This window comes from Centropristis striata, chromosome 21 (genome assembly GCF_030273125.1).
Source record: "Centropristis striata isolate RG_2023a ecotype Rhode Island chromosome 21, C.striata_1.0, whole genome shotgun sequence".
Lineage (NCBI taxonomy): Eukaryota > Metazoa > Chordata > Actinopteri > Perciformes > Serranidae > Centropristis > Centropristis striata.
In genome coordinates this window covers 10,890,076-10,911,676 of record NC_081537.1, presented here as the reverse complement: position 1 = coordinate 10,911,676, position 21,601 = coordinate 10,890,076, and the positions used below count along the sequence as shown (strand labels likewise).

The 21,601-nt window shown below is 40.0% G+C and overlaps 3 protein-coding genes across 4 annotated transcripts; 2 read left to right on the top strand and 1 right to left on the bottom strand.

Annotated features, from left to right (window-relative positions):
* Window positions 1–144: 144 nt before the first annotated feature.
* cfap119 (cilia and flagella associated protein 119) lies at window positions 145–2,785 on the top strand. Its single transcript, XM_059325382.1, has 8 exons — window positions 145–371; window positions 1,212–1,246; window positions 1,355–1,420; window positions 1,508–1,671; window positions 1,788–1,858; window positions 1,966–2,082; window positions 2,193–2,256; window positions 2,375–2,785. The coding sequence occupies exons 1-8, from the start codon at window positions 354–356 to the stop codon at window positions 2,515–2,517; spliced, it is 678 nt and encodes a 225-aa protein (XP_059181365.1). The 5' UTR covers window positions 145–353; the 3' UTR covers window positions 2,518–2,785.
* phkg2 (phosphorylase kinase, gamma 2 (testis)) lies at window positions 2,731–6,486 on the bottom strand. The gene is made up of 10 exons (XM_059325381.1): window positions 6,260–6,486; window positions 5,857–5,968; window positions 5,590–5,765; window positions 5,441–5,495; window positions 5,255–5,320; window positions 4,900–5,063; window positions 4,710–4,800; window positions 4,459–4,612; window positions 3,836–3,961; window positions 2,731–3,702 (listed from the first exon to the last, which is right to left on the bottom strand). Exons 2-10 carry the CDS (start codon window positions 5,949–5,951, stop codon window positions 3,457–3,459), a joined length of 1,173 nt encoding a protein of 390 aa, XP_059181364.1. The 5' UTR covers window positions 5,952–5,968; window positions 6,260–6,486; the 3' UTR covers window positions 2,731–3,456.
* Window positions 6,487–6,676: 190 nt separating this feature from the next.
* Window positions 6,677–20,286, top strand: rnf40 (ring finger protein 40). 2 transcript variants are annotated; one of them, XM_059325129.1, is made up of 20 exons: window positions 6,677–6,753; window positions 7,257–7,405; window positions 7,575–7,742; window positions 8,042–8,351; window positions 8,887–9,087; window positions 9,215–9,336; window positions 9,544–9,690; window positions 10,302–10,376; window positions 10,548–10,667; window positions 10,816–10,995; window positions 11,191–11,326; window positions 11,850–11,971; window positions 12,095–12,360; window positions 12,467–12,584; window positions 12,674–12,823; window positions 16,141–16,350; window positions 16,437–16,562; window positions 18,126–18,266; window positions 19,088–19,189; window positions 19,587–20,286. In XM_059325129.1, exons 2-20 carry the CDS (start codon window positions 7,268–7,270, stop codon window positions 19,761–19,763), a joined length of 3,009 nt encoding a protein of 1,002 aa, XP_059181112.1. In that variant the 5' UTR covers window positions 6,677–6,753; window positions 7,257–7,267; the 3' UTR covers window positions 19,764–20,286. The 2 variants fall into 2 exon arrangements, with proteins under 2 accessions (XP_059181112.1, XP_059181111.1); XM_059325128.1 differs by having other exon boundaries at window positions 16,138–16,350.
* The last annotated feature ends 1,315 nt before the right edge of the window (window positions 20,287–21,601 follow it).

The window sequence follows — 21,601 nt, the reverse complement described above, 5'->3', positions numbered from 1 at the left end:
TATAGATAAAGGTTATTTATATGTTTAATGATTATTAATCAACCGGAAAAAAACAAGAAGTGTAGGGTTGCTAGGAAACAGCGAGCTAACCAAACAAACTATCCCACTTCAGTGAAGCCCTGTTGGTTTAGGCCAGTTTAAGATTCCGCTAAATAGCCTACTTTTACACTGTTTAAACAACAGCTTGATACGGTTGGGTTATTGTTTGTTTTTTTAAACAGACTACAAAATCTATTTTTGGCGTTTGTAGTGTTTTGACGTTATATGTTATTATACGTCAGAATCAAACCAATCGCTCTTCCGTTTTTCGGCTGCATACTTCTGCTGTTTTCTCAATTCATAAGAAATAAAAAATGGATACCAAAATAAAGGTAGGCTCTACTGTTTAGTTTGACATGTGGGGCTCACTTTACTGCTTCCTCGTTTAACCTATTTTGGTGTTAATTGTGTTATTAAAATATCGTCACACTGTTAAAATAATCGCCTATGTAATTTTTTGTCAATTTTTTTTGCCTAAATCATCTCCTCATGACGCCGGCCACCTATGGTAAAGTCGCCTACATCCTCAGTTGATCAGATCATGTGATTTTACCCCCTTAAGATAATGGCCTGTGTCAAGTGTGTGACTTAAGTGGATTTATTATGCCTAAGTCAAAATAAAATGTGACTTAGGCAATTTTTTGAACATGCCTTTGTGACTTTAGACTTACATAATTTACACACAGTGTTATTACTATGCCAATAGCCATCCTTTGTTACATCCTTTTTGAGTGAAATTATCAATAAATGCCATATGTTACACTTTTGGTGAAGTTTTTTGATGAATTAGGCGATTACTTTAACAGGGTGACGATATAAAGAATGACATTATAGCTATAACATTATAGCTTCTTCAACAGTGAGTGGTGGAATGCAACTAACTATAGCTACATTTACTCAAGTACTGTACTTAAATACAAATTTGATGTAGGTCTATGTGTACTTTACTTGAGTATTTTTATGTAACTTTAAACATTTTACTCCACTACATTTAGCTGCCAGTTCTGGTTTCTTTTCAGGCGAAGATTTAACATAAAAAACATGTTTTCAAAGTGATTAGACTTTTTTTTTTTTTTAAAGTTAAACCTCATAACAGTATATTAAGTAGTTAAAGTGCTACTTTCATAAATCCATCAATACAAATCATTTTCAATCATTGTTTTGTTCTGTAGATGCCACAGGTCCTGAAAGCTAAAGTGGTGCTATGGTGAGGGCAATCCAGATTATGTTTATTGTGTTTGGTTGCTGCTTTCTTTACACCCTGCATGACTAAATATCATGTCTAACCCATACTCCATTCCCTGGGCGTTTTCAGGACAGATGTAAGCTACCATGACATGGAGGAGATAGACAAAATGCAGTCCATTCCTGATCTGGAGAGGTTTTTGCTCCCTTTTATGACCAGAAACACCTATATTGTTTCACACAATTACACACGTGCTGACACACTTCCTCTCTCCTGCGACAGTGCTTTATGCAGTGTGTTAGGAGTTGACTTCCCTGAACCGAAAAGAGGAGTTCTGCTGGAGTTGTATGTCCAGACTGTGCTTTTTTGCAGAGAATGCAACTTCAAAAAGGAGCAAACTTCAGCTCTCTTGTCCATCATCAAATCCATCCATGAGGCTAACATAGGTAAGTCATATTATTATGACTTCCATGTAGTTTGATTATACATATAATAATAATAATAATTAATCAATATGTTCCTTAAATATATATGGGATGTGTATGAAACTCATTTTATGCAGAAACATCACTCAACAACATAGAACAGTGTTACCAGTACTGTAAGGAGCTGCTCCTCTGTCACTCAGTCAGGGTCTGTAAAACCATTTGAAGTCTGTTTTACTCAATATATCAATTTAAAACCCATAGATTTTAATGAATGCTGTTTTATCCTGACGTCTCACTGTTTGCCCACTACAGCGACCTCCCTTTAGTATCAACCTCTTCAGCTCAGAGGAGGTGACCTGTATATTAAAGTACATTTATGACAGCTACGTGAGACACTACAAACTCTACAAATACATTTTCACCCCACAGGTAAGAATCAGAAATGATTATGCTTCAGGTTTCAGTCATTTCATTATACTTTTAGTCCTATGAAATATATCTGGAGAGAATAATGAGTCTATGGATTTTTTTTTCCAAAGGTAAGACTTGATTTGTCTTTGATTTACTCTGGGATCCCAGACCAGGATGAATCTTCTGCTCTAGGTAATAATTAAGGTTTTTTTAGTCATTTTTATCGTGTTGCATTGAGAACATACTATTGATATTTAGAGCAACTTGGACCAGATTTATTAATTCTTTTAAGTACTTTTCCTTGTACCAGATGTTGAAAATGTGATGGAAGCAGCACCAAAGACAGACAACTCTCCTCAGACACAGGAAACATCCATTGAAGAGCACACAGGAGCCGCACTGGGTAGGATCACAAATCATCAATGTAGATGCATCCCAAATCTTGTATTCTAACTGCTTAATTTCTTCACTTTCAGGTTTAAAATCAGAATTGAAGTCTCTGATCGAGAAAGAGGTCAGAGAACAGATGACGCTCGTGTCTGGACAACTAGATCAGCGAATGAAAGACGTTGCAGATCAGCACAACAGAGCAAGAGATTCTCCATAGCCCAACCACAAAGCCAAAAAGTAATAGATGAGATTTTGAATGAGCACAAAATATGACAATTAGAGCTTAAACATTAGTTTTATTTTCAATAAACCTTTTTTTTCAAATACAGTACATGTATATCTGCATTTGTACAATTACTGTGCATTTCTGATGGAGGCACTTTCAGGAAAAGTACCACATATTCGGAATAAAGTAAGTAGGGAATGGTGTTGGTGAATTTAAAGAGGAAATCAAGTGACAAAAAGTCTTCACAGTTAGTATAAGTGGGTTTCTTATTGAGGAATGTCTGCATGCATTACACTTATAGGATACTGAGAAAACAGTTAATACTGTACTTCAATGTTGCACATCTTCTGGTACTGTTCAGTAAATCTGTTACATTATATGTATATGATTATCTATTATATTAATCACAGTGCTTTAACAGCCACACAGTGCTTAGAAACACCTCTCCTCAGTTATTACCTATCAACAGGTAAAATCCTAAATACACAGAATGTACTTATATTTCATGTCTTATATTAAATGATTGTGCGATGAGTGGTCTACTGCAAAGTGGAACTGCAAACATGATGCGTTTCAAACAGCCAGAAACTGATCAAAGAGCAGATATATGTGCGTGCTTATCTTGCTGAACCATGGTGCGCATTAAGGCAAACAAACGCCCGGTCCCTGAATTCCTCATCCTAAAATGAAACACAGCAATTCAACAGGACACTGACAGGACAGCACATGCAGATGTTTAAATAAAGATCATTGTGGTTAGGAATGAGGTTCACCGTTTATGTTTCAAAGTCCTCCAGGTCCAGCAGCATGATCTTAGCCGTGTTCTGAAAGAGGGCGGCTCGGTTCTGCTGCTCCCCTTTCTTCACCCAGTGCCCGTAGATGCGGAAGGCACAGCCGTCGATGAGTTTGCGGACGCCGCGGAGGGAGTAAGGATCTCTGGCCAGCACCTCCCGAGTCAGCGGCCGGGCCCTGCGGTAACGGCTGTACATCCTGATACAAGCCAGCACGCTGACGATCAGCACCTGAGAAAGCAGGTGAGAGTGGAGAGGATCATTTATTCACCAAATACTGCTGAGCAGCCATTCTTTTTTTTAAGGATTAAAATGTTAAATCAGCTGCTATAAAAGAAATAGCCGAGTCGACACTTTGACTCACCCTAAATGTCTTTCTGGGACTGAAGAGTCGCACATCCTCCTTCTGGTACAGTCTGAAGAAGGGATGTGACAAGGCCTGCTCAGTAGTGAGACGGACAGCCGGGTCCACCACCAGCAGCCTGGATATCTGACGAGCAAAATGATTGAAAATCAGGTGATCTAGTGTGATGCTCTAGATGCTGCTTTCTAACAATCAAAACAACAGCTTTATGGTTTTATTTGAAGATACAGTTTACTCTTAAATCTTCCCTATAGTGCTGAATAACAATCTAAATTATTTTGATGTGAGTTGCAGAGTGTTGGAGATATCTGCCTTCTCTCCAATAAAATGGAGCTATAGGATCTATGCAAAAAGGAAAATAGTTCCTACATGAAACTGCTCACAATTATGTTATCATGAGTAACCGCGCATGATTTCTGGAAAGAGACATTGCTGTTGAGTTTTTCACATTTTGTCTTTGGTGCTTTGAGCACAGTGACACTCTGCAGCTCACATCAAATAATCAATCCATCTTTTGTGATGAACTGTCCCTATAAGGTAGGAGACATTAAAAGAGAATAGTATGAACGTAATTATCATCGCATCATTTAAGTTCAAACTCAGTTGGCAGGATATCCTCTTACCAGATCTTTCACAGTGTCAGACCTGTCATCCCACTCTGGTGAGCTGAACTGATAGCGACCCTCCATGATCATCCTCAGCATCAGCATCTGCTTGCGGTGCCAGAACGGCGGTGAGCCAGCCAGTAAGGTGAAAAGGATCACACCGCACGCCCAGCTGTCCAACACATACATCAAAACAAGTAAGCAAGAATTAGAAATAAAACACGGATTTAAATGTTGCTTCAGACAAAAGTTACTGACAAAAGACTTACAGATCAACCTCTTGGCCATAGCCTGTGTGCATTTCATCCATTGAACATTTCAGTATTTCAGGGGCTAAATAACCAGGCGTCCCACAAAGCTCTAATAACAATAAAAGACAAAACAGATCATTTTAACCTCTTATACAATTGATTTACATAATCTAAACAGATCATTAACACTGACGTTTCACTACAGTACCTCTAAGTTTCTCTCCAGGTTGTAGCTGCACTGAGAAGCCAAAGTCGGACAATTTGATGTGTCCCTGATCATCAAGGAGAATATTCTCAGGTTTTAAGTCCCGGTGGACGATGTTGAGGGAGTGGAGGTACTGCACGGCCTCCAGCAGAGCTCGCATCATGCTCCTGGAGAGCAATTTTAAAAATACATTGATTTTACATTATCACTTTTACATTCATTTGACCAAATTTCCAAACAGCGCCATTTATTTCTAGTATGTGCAATGTGATGTGTGAATGTGAGTCAGGTGGATCCTCACAGTGAACATCATAATGCCTTTAATTTTGCTTGACAGCCTTTTGATGCTGGACCTCACCTGGTTTCTTTCTCACTCAAAGTAACTTTTTCTGTGAGGTAGTCAAACAACTCTCCCCTCCTCATGCTGTAAATGAAAAACAAAACATGAGATTGATACTTCTACAATGATTTAGCATTATTCATTCACATATAAGGTAAGAATTATAGGGACTATTTCATTTGAGCTATTTGTTGCAATACTCACAGGTCAAACACCAAAAATATGAAGGTTGTGGATTCATAGGAATCAATGAGAGTGACTAAAGGGAAACAAGAAAACAGAGAGGTTTCAACTTTGTAATCGACAGAAAATTAAAGTGTCATGCTTCTGAAAAGAGGAGAATTCCAACATACTGATGGAGGAGTGTCCCTTCACCATGTTGAGGACTTGGATCTCCTTCAGCGTGGAGGTTTTCACCTCCTCCAGCTGCTGGACTGTCATCTTCTCCGCTGTGATCTCAATAATCTTCACTGCCAGCTCCTGACCTGTGTGTCTGTGCACACACCTGCGCACCACACTGCTTACACCCCTGAGATGCCATTGAAACAGAAACAGCCTGGGTTTGTTATCATCCTAACAGAAAGCTGAGATCACAGTTCGGGTTATTTTGCTGGACTCACCTGCCAATCACCTCTTTAGGGTCATATTTCTGGTAAAACTCCTTGGCCCCCACCCAGTCTGGTAATTCATCTCCAACAACGATATCCTTGGTCATGGTGATAGCATATGAATCTATAATAACAACAAACTGTTAGCCACATGTCTCACTTTGTAACAATGCTGAATGGACCGTTTAATAAGAGGAACTACTGAGCCAACTTCTGACAAGGAAGTGCTTTGTTTGCTTTAATTTCATATTAGTTATCAAGACATAATTGGGGTTCCTTGCTACAGATATACACATCACTCTGATCTCTGCTGTTATTTAGAAATGTGTGTCTGAGCCATCATGACAGTTAGCTGTGTATTTCACTTGGCCTTGCTGCAGCAGCAGGTTCACTGACCGTACAGGAAGCTACTCACCAGCACTCACACGACGAAGGAGCGGGAGACGGCGAAAAAGTAATCACAACAACAGTGCCATCTCAGCTCGAAGAGTATATTATTATGAAGCCATTACTCAGCAATTCTGCGACAAAAGGAACAAAACACGCGACCAATAATGTTGACAACCGTTAGCTAGCTAGCACCCGGGCACTGTTTACATTCTGGTCACATTCCTCGAAAAAGCTCGTAGCCTGTTTATGACACTGCAGTACTGCCCCCATGAGGCTGGAGTGAAGATTACAATATGGTTAATAAAAACAAAAACAAACATTTATAAGTTAATATTATTATTATTTTTAGATTAATTTTAACGCTAAATCCCAAACTAGTTTTTGTTATTTTGGTGTTTATATTTTCATAATCTCTATTTTCAATAAAAAAAGAAACCACTCTGCCGGAAGTACATTGCCGTCACTTCCTGTAGCTTCTCTGGATGCACTGAGTTACATTTTCAGTCGCTCCTTGTGAAGGTTTGTAACGTTAATATTAGTCAGAAAACGGTTTATACATGTTTTTCATTCAGAGTTTATTTGCAGGAAACCTTACGCGTGCAGTGGTGATCCGGGAATAGAAATTGCGACCAGCAGTCATTCAATTTGCTGGACAAAGAGTGCCGTTTAACTAAATAGGTCTCGAAGAATTAACGTTAGCATTAGCATAGCTAGCGTTAGCAAACTTGCTAATGCTCGTAAATCTTAGCAGAAATGTCTAATTAAATTGAATTGGTATCTTTTTAGGCCGCGGTGTATCTACTATTCGTCAAAATAAGTGACCAGGAGCACATATTTTCAAATGAGCACCAGAAAAGCATTATTCTGGGCGAGTCAAAATCATTGGCCCTGCGCTTTTATTGCTAGGCTAATGCCGTTGCTAGCTGTCATTAAATGAATGAGATCTACAATTGCAATCTAACCTGTGGCTTCTTAAAGCGGTACCAACGCAGAGACTTCATGTCATGTTTGATCTCTTGCAGGGGAAGCAAAGATGTCAGGTGCTGGGGGAGGAAAACGTCCCTCGGGAGGGGACAGCCCCCCTGGTCCACCTGAGAAGAAAAGTAAAAAAGAGGAGAAGACCACCACCACTCTTATTGAGCCCATACGCATAGCAGGAGTCTCTTCTACGGTAAGTAATTTGGTGTCCATTCTCACAAATCACCATTTGCAGTCTATTTACTTCTACTTCCACCAGAATTACTTATTGTACCTCATCTCCAGTTTTTGTTTTTTTTGGTCAAACAACATTCTTAATCTCTGACATTCCTCACTTTGGTGTCTGTATTTGTTCTTTGCAGGAGGAAATGGACATGAAGGTCCTCCAGTTCAAGAATAAGAAGCTATGTGAGCGTTTGGAGCAGAGACAGACTATGGAGGATGAGTTACGAGAGAAAATTGAGAAGCTGGAGAAGAGACAAGCCACAGACGACACCACCCTGCTGATTGTCAACCGTTACTGGTCGCAGGTACTTCTTTGTTTTGATTAAATCATTTTGACCTAATTATGAGCTGAATCTTGATCTCAGAAGTGTGCATGTAAACACAAGATTGGGTTATTCTGTCAGACCAACAACAAACACATAAATGTTATTTCGCTGTCTGAAATCTTGCTTTAACCTGACCGTGTATGTATATGTATTTTATTTTTCAAAAGGATTTTACTGTTTGCAGGACTCAGCTTGTCATGTAGCATCATCTGATTTTTGCTGTTCGAAATATATTCCCATAGCAATTCTTTTCCAATTCTTGTGTTTGTGATTTGCAGTTGGAAGAGTGTGTGCACATTTTACGCAAACGTATTGAGCCCGATGCTCCGGTGACCTCTACCCCAGCCCCACCTGCACCCCCTCTACCAGAACCCACACCAATGGACGAAGATGGTGTCAATCTTGCCTCACCAACTGCTGCAGTGCCTCCACCTCCACTTCCAGAGGGCCAGAACGAGGGGGAGCAGGCAGAGCAGCAGCAAGAGGAGCATCAAGAAGAACGCCAGGAAGAGCAGAAACAGCCCCCTCCTCCAGCCGGGTCAGAAGAGTTGTCGACACCCACGGAACCACCACAGGAGTCAACAACGGGTAAGCATGGTTTTTCCTGTCCAAGCAGATCGCTGGAAAGTCTCCCATCATTGACTGTATTTATGGTCTGCTATAATTTAACCATGTAATATAATTTCGAGTTGTTACTGTTTTGGTTGCTTGTTGCTAAATTTGTGCAACTCTTACAAAAAATGCTTCAAATTCATCATTTCATTGCTTATACACAGGTAGTGTGCACAAATAGGTGGAAATGAAAGAGCATGCATGTTCCAATAAATATGCTGCATGCTTTAAATGCCCTTAGAATTTAAACATTTTCAAATGTCAAATGGGGTTGGGTGGTTTTGTTTGTGTTGTCATATCCTGTCATTTTGGTTACTTGAGGTCACTGATAGGGTAGGCAATCCAGTCACCAGTGGCTGGTGGGCATCGGAGGGCACGGGGGGAGTTATGTCACAGCACAGCAGTGAAATGCCAACATAAACGACTTAGTCTAAGTGTCAAAGTAAAACTTAACATCCTATATTTGTGGATATTATGGGTTTTACTCATAACCATCTCTTACTATGTTCAGATGCATTGCCGCCCCCTGCTCCCCTAAGTGACAATGCCAAGGGTTTCCTGTCTACATTGGAGCACAGCAGCGAGGAGGAGCTCACCCTGCACCTCCAAGACCGCATGCAGTTCAGCAAGGAAGCCATCGCCTGCTTGGTTTGTGTCTTTGACAGGCTGCACAGCCGCATCGACAACATGTGCAAACAGGTCCAGGCTGCAGGTAACTGCAGATATGCTTGTTACTGACACATTCATACATGATATATGCCATACATGCCATTGACACACTTTCATATTCTGTGTTAAAACCCTCTGTTAATAGTTTTATTCTTGATCTTCATTGGCAGCATGTGAGGAAGATAGCCAGTCTGAAATTATCAATGTGAACCACACTCTGCTGGAGGAGAACAATCGACTGCGAGACCTGGCCACCCTCCTGCAGGGCCGACATCACAAGATGTCCATGGAGGTAGGATGTCTTTGGCGGTCTTTATAGGTGTCTGCATTTGTGGTGCTGTGAATATTTGCACTAGTTTGTGGCTATGAGATGGTGTGTCAGAAATAGTATGTAGATGAGAAAATTGTAAAAACATGTTTGAGTGAATGTAGCCATTGCTTTTGGTGGATACTTGTCACTGATGATGCAGGTTTTGTCTCATTTTTGCCCTATTTGCAGTACAATGAGTTAGTGGACAAGGTAACCAGCTCTGAGACCAAAGTGTCTGAGATGGAAACGACGGTGGAGGACCTGCAGTGGGACATTGAGAAACTCCGCAATAGGGAACAAAAGCTCAACAAGCATCTTGCAGAAGCCATGGAGCAGGTGCGTTTGTAAGAAAGTGTCAGTGTGGCTCTGTCTTCTGTGTGTGTGTGTGTGTGTGTGTGTGTGTGTGTGTGTGTGTGTGTGTGTGTGTGTGTGTGTGTGTGTGTGTGTAACACCCTGTTAAAACACCCTGTCTGCTCAATTGTAAAGTCCTCATCACAAAGGTGAAACAGCTGTTTTTTGTAACTTTGTAGAGATGCGTGGTTCTCACAGGACAGCCACACAACAAACATATGATGATCTTATAGATCACATCAGATATGACTTTATTTATCTCGCAGTGGGGAAATTTAGTTGTCACAGCAGCTCAAGATACAGACATAAAGATATAGAAAACAGGATAAAGAATATAAAAAAATAAGACATTTTTATCTCTCCATGAGGCGTATTCATTCAGTGATAAGGTTAAAGGCATCAATGCTAGCTGCTCTTAATGATGCACATCCTACTGTGTATGCGTACATAGATTTTTGCATCAGCCATCTGATCATCAAAAAATAAGCATTGTCTGAGTGATGTCATAGGTTGTGTGTACGTGTGTTGTGTGCTTTCATGTTTTTTTTTACTGTCTTTTCTCTTTTTCACCTGTGTTGCGCATTTACGGCCTGCAGCTGAAGTCTGGATACAGCAGCACTGGCAGCTCAGGTGGACTTCCCGGAGGTCAGATTACACTGAATATTCAGAAGGTGAGCATTCCGAAATAACTAGGAGGCACCCCTATGCAATGATCTTGTTATGACATGTCTTTTTCTTCAAGCATAACTTTGTATCTTAGACGCGAGTTTGTGCAGTTAAAATATTTAATTACCTTGCACATTTCTCCTATCTGACCCACATTGTCTTTGTTGTTATCTTAGTTTGAGAGTCTCAATGCAGAGTTGGAGCACAACCAGGAGTTGGCTAATAGCCGCATGGCAGAGTTGGAGAAACTGCAGGTGGAGCTCCAGGAGGCTGTGAGGGAGAGTGAAAAGCTCAAGGTAAAGATATAATCTGTAGTTGTTACATTAGAAGTTCTGTGACACTACATCTAGTTGTCAAGAACCCACTTCATATTCATTCTGTAAATCTGTGGCTGAAATTTTAGTTTTTTCAGCCACCCTTCAATGTTGCCTCCGTATTTTACAGATGGACTTGCGGAATATTCCAGAAGAGGTTGTGAAGGAAACTCTAGAGTACAAATGTCTTCAGTCCCAGTTCTCCCTGCTGTACAATGAGTCCCTCGGGGTCAAAACTCAGCTGGACGAGGCACGGGCCCTCCTGCTCACTGCCAAGAACGCCCACCTCCGACATATTGAGCACATGGAGGTGAATTTCATTGCTGTCAAGTTGATCTTTGAAGAAAAAAGTTAATCAGAGAAAATATTTTTCTTCACTGCATTATGGCTGCAGCCCAGTCTTGCCTTAACTGATTTCCACCCTATCAACGTAAACCTGGATGTGTGTATTATTACCCCTGCATGGCAACATTGTCAACATGTCTTACTGTTTTCAACTGTTTAGAGTGATGAGCTGTCTCTTCAGAAGAAACTGCGCACTGAGGTAATTCAGCTGGAGGATACTCTGGCCCAGGTGCGCAAAGAGTATGAGATGCTGCGCATCGAGTTCGAGCAAAACCTTGCAGCCAACGAGCAAGCAGGTATCTGTTGTAACACTTCTTCACATCTGTAAACAAGTTATAAAGAGTGAATGGAAATCATGCCATAGTATGGTGCGTTAAATGCGCTATCTGTAAACTTCCGATTGGTGTACAGATGCAAATGTTGTGCATTTTTCTTATGATGAGCAATTAATCATGAATCATTTGTTAAATTAAATTTTTTTCCATTAAAAAAAAATCTACATTAGGAATTAAAGATCTGATGATAATGTAAACTCCAAGTTACTTTTATGATAACTAAAATAACACTAAATAATTCCAAACTCTATGTAGCTGTACAACAAATGAAAAAAAATCATCTAACGTTGAATGTTTTGGACAGAAGCTTGGAGAGAGTCTAATCTTTACGGATACATTACATCATTTTTATCACGATTTCACATCTTTGTACCTCACAGTTGAGTTCATCATTTTCAGTACCAGATAATGCTGAATGACTCAAAACTAACCCACACATGTATGTGTATGTCTGTCTTTCATCTTTGTGTGTCTGCTCTCTCAGGACCAATCAACAGAGAGATGAGACACTTAATCAGCAGCCTTCAGAACCACAACCTGCAGCTGAAAGGTGACGTGCAGAGATATAAGAGGAAGTTGCGGGAAACACAGATGGAGATCAATAAGGTAGATGTTTGCTTTGTTTAATTTAAAGATGAAACATGGGTGAGACATTTCCTCCCAACAATGTCTCTTTCTTTTAAGTAAATCATTGTCATTCATAACAAATTATTTTTGCTGTGTCGACAGTTGCGTTGTCAGAGTGGCGACACAGGGGTTCTGATTCTAGAGGAGTCAACGAGTGACAGCATAGATGTGAAGAAAGAGGAGGATGAGGACCAGGAGGAGGAGGAGGAGAGGAGAAAGGAGCTTGAGAGGCAGCGAGCCCGGGAGAGGGAGAGGGAGAGAGAGGCTGAACGAGAACGAGAAAGGGAGCGTGAGAGAGAGAGACAGCGCAGCGACGAGCTCAAGAGGAAGGACTCGGACACGCTGAAGATGCTCAGAGTTGAACTCAAGTATGTTCTCTTTCTACTGTAGTCCACTTTATATCATATTCTGTGCACTGATGGGATGGCTAATGCTAATGTAATCTCTTATATATGGTCTCCTTTGACCTATCAGGAAAGCCCAGGAGTCCCAGAAAGAGATGAAGCTCTTGTTGGACATGTACAAGTCGGCTCCAAAGGAGCAAAGAGACAAAGTGCAGCTCATGGCTGCAGAACGCAAATCTAAAGCTGAGGTTTGTTCTTCGATGTCTTTTTCTTTCTATTGTACTTTTCACACATTTCTTTTCTGCATCTAATAACCTCCCTGTCTCGATCTGCTCAGGTTGATGAGTTGAGGATGCGAGTGCGAGAGCTGGAGGAGAGGGAGAGGAAGGAGAGCAAGAAGCTGGCTGATGAGGATGCCCTGAGGAAGATTCGAGTGGCAGAAGAGACCATCGAGCATCTGCAGAAGAAACTTGCTGCCACCAAACAGGTATGTGCGTTTTCTCTTAGACATGTCTGAGCACATGCGTGGAGTGGCTACTCAGGCAGGTGTACCTACTTTTATGTTCCCGCTAGAGGTCTCTCATTTAAAACACTAACGAGAGACTGGCTTTGATGATGTTGTGAAGTCTCTTTGGATCATGGGAGTATTTGTTTAATTTGTTGAACAATTATTGTGGATTAAAATTTGTCTGATGTGACTCAGGCAGAAATAATGTCTACATCTGATTTATTAAAGTTTTATTCACATTATGTCATTTAATTCTAATGAAATGTCCGCAAGTAATTGGGTTGACCACCCATACAGCTAATATTAATTGTGCGATAGCCAAAAACAATGCTGTTATCTGTGGTCAAATCTATTCAATTTTAGACATTTTGATGTAGCTACATATTACACCTTTCACAGGGGGAAAGACTTACCAGCCTCTTGTTAACTTTCTTTATTTTTCATCAGTACGTAATGATTGAAAATCTTTTTGCGTCAGCTTTTACCTAAAGGTTTTTAAATGCAGCCTATACACGTATGCAAACTTTTTCATTTTCTAAGTAATAAGAGTTCAGCATGAACTGGGACATGAATCATCAGCACTTAAACCTTTGGGGCAGCACCTGCTATGAATATAAACAAGCCAGCTGTGTTCTAAGAAGGAAAGTAGTGAAATAAGTGTCACATTTGCATAAGAACAAGTCTCCTTATCTTAGACAACAAAAGAGGAATTGAAAGCTGAGCTTATCAGCTGATTGATTTAACGCAGCCCTAATTTGTTATTGCTTTCTTTTTTTACATCAATAACTTTTTGTTTGTTTCTGTGTGAAGTTCTACATATACAAATCTCTTGCCACATGAATGCTACAAGTGTGACAGCAATCTTGTTAAAGAGTGATAAAGAAAAAAACAAAAAGCCACTTTTTGTTTGTCCTTACAGAAACATTTTGCCAGGCTAAATCTCACAACCAGTTTAATACAAGAATCAACCTTAATCGTATTCTAGTTTCATCAATATCAATGTTTATGTAGTGATTGTCTTCATTTTTTGACAACATAAGGTTTTAAAACATCTCTGATTTTAGTTGTTTGTCTCTCACAACACAACACTAAAACCCCATTTTTGTTCTCTTATTTGTTTCATTTTGTGATCTGAAATTGATTTACACTGCTAACAAGAGAGTAGGAGGGAGATCCTATGAAACAACCATGTTGACATTTTAAGAGAAAATGAAATAATTTTGGGTGTGGCAAATCTTTTTCGAATGAGCCACCCTGATAAATTCCAAGTATGTAGAACCGTGTCAGATCTGAGCTCACTTACTTGGCTCATGTACATGTTGAAACTTTCTCACTGAATTTCATTAGTAAGTCAGAAAACTAAGGGAATAAGAGAGCAGAGTGTCATGATATGGAAAATACAAAACAGTTAACTGGCTGAGGTCAAATGTTGGTTAATGTCATTGTAATTCTAAAACTTGACTTGCGTAGATGGGGGATACACCCACATTAGACAATGAAATACTGTCACGATAATATTCTGTTGACCTCACTGCTACACTGAAAAGGATCTTGAAGTCTTATCACTCAATATGATTCATATTATCTTCGCTCCAGGAGTCATGAGTTCAGTTTGGGTTCTATTTCTGCAAGTGAACTGTGGTGCAAAGCAAACAACTGCACTGAGACCACCAAAAAATTACAGGTTTCTTTTCATTTAATCTTTTCAGACTGTACTTAAATCAAATGCAGGAAATTACACCATGGTGTAAAAGTGTTATGACCGTGTTTTAAGTCATTTAACTGGTTGTTCCATACCAGTTTATGAGCGTACAGGACACAGATGTTGAGATCTGACAGGCTGCCGTTCCTCATGCTTGGGAGGTCGAGCAGAACTTAATTAACAGAAGGCGAAACACAGCCTGGACTGATACTGATGCACTCTGTTCTTCTGTCTTCTTATCTGGTATGAAGTTAAAGTACAGCAACTAAACAATTCTGGCCTCAGATGTGTTTGATTAGTGCTCTGCAGTTTCTGGCTGCTAGATTTTTAACTTTGCAGTGTGAGAGATAGCCAAAACTATCCAATAAACAAGCTACTTGTGAGATCATATGACTTTTGTTTATGGGCCTCAGTTGGCTTGTAAATGGGCAGCGAGCAACAAAATGAAGCAACTACAGCAAAGTAAAATTTGTAGTTATGTTTGCAGCCCAGAAAACAAACCAGGTGTGGTTATAAACAGGTCCATGAAAGGTGTTTTATAATAAATCCCATCAGGTAAAATGATGACAGCACACTTTATACATCTGTGCTTCTTGAGAGATATTCGACTATATTATTGATTGATTCAGGCTGATTAGTAGTACAATACATGATAGTAGTGCATTGGTGAGCCAAAACATAATTTTTTATGTGTGTAGTGATGATGCATGTTTTTTCATTATTTATGTAGAAGTCATAAGGAAGGAGTTAGAAAGAAAGAAAGAAAGAAAGAAAGAGGCTTGTACTATTGGGGGAATATGACTTGCGACCAAAAAATGTTTCTTTGTGAATTAAGTTTTGAGCGCCTGTCATCATTTATTATGGCGTCGCCAACAACAAGAAAATAATTTCTTAAGATAAAATCCCCAATTTCAATAAATTTATTATCAGAATAATTGAATTAGTTGTTTGTATTATGTTCTTCCTAAATATGTGAGAATAACTAACTTCTGACTGCAGTGAAAATGTTGTTTTTGAAAGGCTAAACTTCAACAAATATGGATCAATTTCAAAATATTTTGTGCGATAAAACATGTTGTGCATTTGGAAAATTATTACATGATTACAGTACAGAAAATTATGACTATTGGATGTTACAACCAGAGTTGGAAATTTAGCACCAGCCAAAAGCTGGTAAAATATGCAAGTGGCTGCTTGGTTTGTTTCACTCACCAGCCAAAAATTAAAATGGTTATCTTTTGAGTGGCTGATATGTTTTGGAATACACCAGGTGGCAGTTGGACAGAAACACTATTTTCCAACCCTGTTTACAACCGCCTGGAATGACACGAGTTGGAAACAATCCCATGAAGCCACCACTGGAATCTAATTCTGCAGATAGTCCAAAACTAATTATAGTACAGTAGTCCAAGCAGATATACAAGGTTGACCAGAATGAATAGACATGCAAAAACTATGCAGTACCAACACCTTTTATATGAATGTCTATCGGTGGTGATGAAATTAGGCCCCACTGGTTTTTGAACTGTAGTGTAGAGGCAACATCACTGTCTCTTTATTGTTTTTCATCCCGACACTTCTGTCTCTCGAGGAGGAGGAGGCCCTACTGAGTGAGATGGATGTAACAGGCCAAGCCTTTGAGGACATGCAGGAGCAGAACAGCCGCTTGCTGCAGCAGTTACGGGAGAAGGACGACGCCAATTTCAAGCTGATGAGTGAGAGAATCAAATCCAACCAGATCTACAAGCTGCTGAAAGAGGAGAAGGAGGAGTTGGCCGAACAAGTCCTCACATTCAAAACCCAGGTAACTTCCTAAACCTGGAAAGGCAGCTCTGATGGTTGTTATTGCGTCAGGGCATTGAAGTAGTAACTGTTTCTGTCACTTTTCAGGTGGATGCCCAGCTGCTGGTTGTGCAGAAGCTGGAGGAAAAAGAGGGCGTCCTCCAGAGCACACTTGCCGCTCTGGAAAAAGAGTTGTCTGTCCGGACGCAAGCACTTGAACTCAACAAGAGGAAGGTGAGAAGAAATCTCATCAATCACACAGTCACCTCTTACATTGAAGATTTGCAAATCACTGGATGATTTGATTGCAGCCAGATGTCGCTGTTCTTAAATATAAATACTGCATCATAAGAGGATCTGGATAATGCCAAAAGTTGTACTTGTACACATCATTTTGGTGTGTTCAGGTGCTGGAGGAAAAGTTCTGACGTCCATAATTTGTGGGGAGGCTTCCTCAAATCATTGCATTAATGAGCCAATTAAACCCACCATCTGTCCCGAGTCCCTTACCTACTTAAGTGGAACATATTTCTGGTAATTGCTAACATTGCCAAAATACCTGTCAAGGCAGCAATTGTGCACCAGGGAACTGTTAAAGCGACTTATGTATTTTCCCATGTCTTTGTGTCTTAAGTGACTAATGGGGACAACAATTTTTTTAATTGGTCCAATATTGAGTGAGAGCGATGCAGCTGCAATGTAATCCCTCAGTGCATCGTCAATGAACCTCCACTAAAAGTGCTTGTTTTTGCATCGGACAGGCTGAGATATTTATAAGTGTCTGACAGCATTATGGAAAGAGAAATGACATGTTTTTCTTTACCTTTCACTCGATCCGGTCTGTTTGGTGTTATGTCTAGCCATGTCACGCTCAAGGAGAAGTTCAAGGGGACTTGTCGGAGGAAATGTGAGTGAGAGTTGCAGAGAGGAGTGCTGGGAAGAGTTTGATGTTTGAGTACAGAAAGGGTAGTGTTATCTAAAAAATTTTCAATGTCATGGCTATATTTAATAATAATATTTAACTGACTAAAAGAGTCCACACAAGATTTCAGAACAAGACTTCTCCTTGAGCGAGACTGGGTTAGACACAATAACAAACAATCCGGTAGGGTCCTTTCCATGGTGTTGTCAGATGTTTACAATAACAATCTGAGTCTGTTGGTGGCAAAAAAAAGCACTTTCAGTCAACGTACTTTGATGGTTGGCAAGTATACTGAAGGATTACCCACCGAGCGCTTGCATGGCTGTCAACTGCAGTATTCTCTCTCAATGCTGGAACAATTTTCAGAAACTGTTGTCCCCATTTTTCACTTAGACACAAAAACATGGAAAATAGGGTTTATGTTGAAGAGCGTTTCCCTCTAATGAGGTCATCTTGTGTGTGTGAAGACAGTTTTTTTCTTTTTTTCACTTTTGATTTTCACAAGTAAGAACAGCCGTAACAGTAAAATTAAATTGAAAAACAAAAACACAAAAGACGCTGTTTATTTTAACTGAAACCAGTTGTTTCCTGGAAGCTATTGAAGAGGATCTGAAAGCTTATGGTATGTTGTAGAAAATGGTTGTCAGACGCAGAAAACGTACACGATCTGCTGTAAACAGGATAAAACTAGCAAAACCAATGGTGCCGCTGTTTAAGTTGGTTCAAGACAGAATCTTTAATGTTGGAGCACAAAGAATAAACCCAGAATGCCAAGTTTTATCCAAGCTTACTGTACTTCCACCACATTACAGCTCAGGAATTTCATCATTAGGTTTTTTTTTTATTGAGTGTGTCCGGTTCCTTTCCTCCTGCAGGCGGTGGAGGCTGCCCAGCTGGCAGAGGACCTGAAGGTGCAGCTGGAGCACACGCAGGCCAAACTGAAGGAGATCCAGGTCTCTGTGGCTGAGAACCGCACCGCCCGGGAGAGGGAGAGCAGCAACCTGAAACGAGCACAGGTATGTTGGACTTCAGCACCGGGGGAAACTCTTTCCGAACTCTCATACATTACTCCCGACGTTCTGATTGGACAGTCACACCAGGCGTCTTTAGAGGGATTCTGCAATATTGCTCTTATGAAGGTCTGCTATTGAGCTGGTTGTGTGAAGTTTGTGATTTTAGATGGAAAATATAAAGAGGCGTGATAAGTAGACCTTGGACGTCTACTAAAATATGAATTTAACATTTTCCATCATTTTCTTGTTTCACCTTGATACAGTATCTTGTGTAACTTCAACAAGCTATTAGTTAATTAATTTAACCCACAGTTCCAGTGTTTTAGTTAATGATTTGTCCAACCTTTGTCCAGTCTGAGCTTTTATTAAACACGTTTCTTACAAACATTTGGAGACTAATTTGTTTATGACTAATTTAATTATGGAAACACCTGGAAAATGCTTAAATAGCCAGATATCCTGGAAATGTTCTATGTAGACATGGAAAATTTTAAGTCAACCGAACCTGAAAACCGCTAACGTTATGCATCCTAATGGAACAATTAAAAGGACTTGGAGAAGAACAGAAACAGACTGAGCACTACCATGCTCCCCAAGGTGAGAGAGGTAGAGAATGTCGGTTATTAATAACTTACTCTGAATGCTTTTTTGTCCGCTTTTGGACACTAGACTGCATGTTGTCCGCCATGCCGACTGTTTTTTTAAAACAGACGTAGATTCGGCTAGATTTTATACAGACAGCGAGGTGAAATCAAGCCGCACTATTCCCACCTTGAACACGCTGTGTTAAAGATGCTTGTGTTAAACAACTTTTTGCTTTCCAGGAGGATCTGTCGAGGCTGAGACGGAAGCTGGAGAAACAGAAGAAGGTGGAGGTGTACTCTGACGCTGATGAGATCCTGCAGGAGGAGATCAACCAATACAAGGTCAGGAAGAGAAAACATTGTTTTTTATGTAGCAAAATGTACTTTAATCAACCCCTGTTAGTGCTGAGAGAGTTATAAAAACACCAAGTGCTTTTCTGGCACAATCTGCAGTTAACTGTTGTTGACAGAACTATAGCAGTCTTGTAAAAGAAATGTGCTGTAATGCAAATTACTACACGTTTGGAATTTGTCTGATTGGCTGTTTTTCATTTGTGAGTTTGGGCCAGAAATAAAGTCAGCTCAAATCTCTGCAGAAATACTGCAGGCTTGGGATATCAAAAAGCTCACTTGTTACACCCTCAAATCTTGGCTGTGTTACCATACGATGGATAGGGGTAATAACAGTGCTGCCAAGTCAGTGTTTTGCCCATAAACAATGTATTTATCTGTCTCCTAGGCCAAGCTGCGCTGCCCCTGCTGCAACACACGAGACAAGGAGACGGTGCTCACCAAGTGTTTCCACGTATTCTGCTACGAATGTCTGAAGATGCGTTACGACACCCGACAGAGGAAGTGCCCCAAGTGCAACTGTGCCTTCGGAGCCAACGACTTCCACCGCATCTACATCACCTAAAACACAGAGAGGGAGGGAGAAGACAGTAGACAGAACCAAAGGAGAGAAACGAGTAGAGGAAAGACAAAGGAACTGAAGATGTTTTCAAAGAGGCAGACATTTTGGGGAGACGCGTTTCCCTGTTTTAATCTCTCTTTTGAAAGACTTGTTTTACCACACCATTGCCAGTTGGTGATTCATTTGGTGACCAAACAGTTAGTGAGACATCTGACTGAGAGTGTTGTGCTGTAGTTAATAAACACAGTTTGTGCACACAGTGATATTCTTACATGTTGAGCTGCTCTGCACTGTTTTCCTGTCCTTGCCGTACTTGCCATGTTAAACATCATCTCTTTTAACAAACCGGGCCCACTTTTAAATATTTCTTCTTTTTTTTTTATGTATTGAAAAACTGCAGTGGTTGATATTCATGAAAGCATTTCTTTTAATTGTTTTGTCCTGCTGGTTTTTGGAAATCCCGTGAATCAGTGAAGCTGCAATTTAAATTTCAAAATTAAAAGAAAGCCATGCTTTACAGACTCGAGGCCTGCATGTGTTGAACTAAATGTGTTTCTAATATATAAAGTACAACAGCCAGAATTGTGTAATTTCCTTGGTTAGGCTATAGTATTAACAATGCCTGAGAGACGTCAGCTAGTTTGGCACCCAGTCAGCGCATACAGGAGTGTTTGGATCACCTTGGGCAAGGTCCTCTGTGTGTGTTCATCCTGTTGCCATGGTTCCTGCTGGAGAGTTTGACACAACATCTGCAGCTTATAGTGCCTCATTACTGATGAAATCACTGCAGTGGAAAGTCGGCTCATATGGGTGTCCTTAGTGGGCTGTGCTGCTCCAGGTCCTCTTAGACCGCTTTGCTAAAGGTTAGCCGTGACAGTAGAGTACAAAAACATCTGTTTAACAACATGCTTCAAACCTAATTGAGCCAATGAAACCTCTTTTTTTTCTATGTTCGGATGATGTGAACTATTTACTGCGAGGTTGGTTAGCGTCTGTTTGACGTTAGCTCTTGTGGGAAAGGCAGTTCGCACCATGTAGCACAGGCATAAAAAGTTCCAGGCTGCAGAGAAAAAGAGTGAGAGAGAAAAAAAGCTTTATCAGGCATTTGGGAACAGTTGAGTAAGACTTCTTCAAGAATTGGTTATTATGTTTGCACAAATGATGATTGGGAGTAATACATGAGCAGTGGTGGAATGAAAAAATTCAGATCCCTTAAGTAAAACTACTAATACCACACTGCAGGATTACTTCACTACAAGTAAAAGTCCTGCATTAAAAACTTATTTCAGTAAAAGTACAAAAGTATCAGCATCAAAATTGATTTAAAGTATCAAAAGTTAAAGTACTGCTCATGCAGAATAGCCCTACTTCGATTGTTTTATATATTCTAAGCAATTTATTGGATTATTCTTAATGATGCGTTTATGTAAGCAGTGTTTTACTGGCTAATTTGAACTACTTAATATACTTTTGTGTGGTTTAGTTTATAAACATGCATAATTATTTTAAATGTATCCTGTTTTTATGTTAAATCGTGACCTGGAAAGTAACTAAAGCTGGCAGCTAAATGTAGTGGAGTAAATATCACAACTTTTGCCCCTAAAATGTAGTGAAGTAGAAGTATAAAGTTAATACTCAAGTAAACAACACATACCTGTACTAAAACAGAGTACTTGAGTAAAATATACTTTTTACATTCCACCACTGTCCTGTCATGAATGTGCATAAATGAATGTCATGAATAAGTTAGTAGTTTTGACGTGGTGATCGTGTGTATGCCACACAGCACAGATGTTGTTGTAGTAACCGCTCATTATTATATGAGACAATGCTGTGACGGG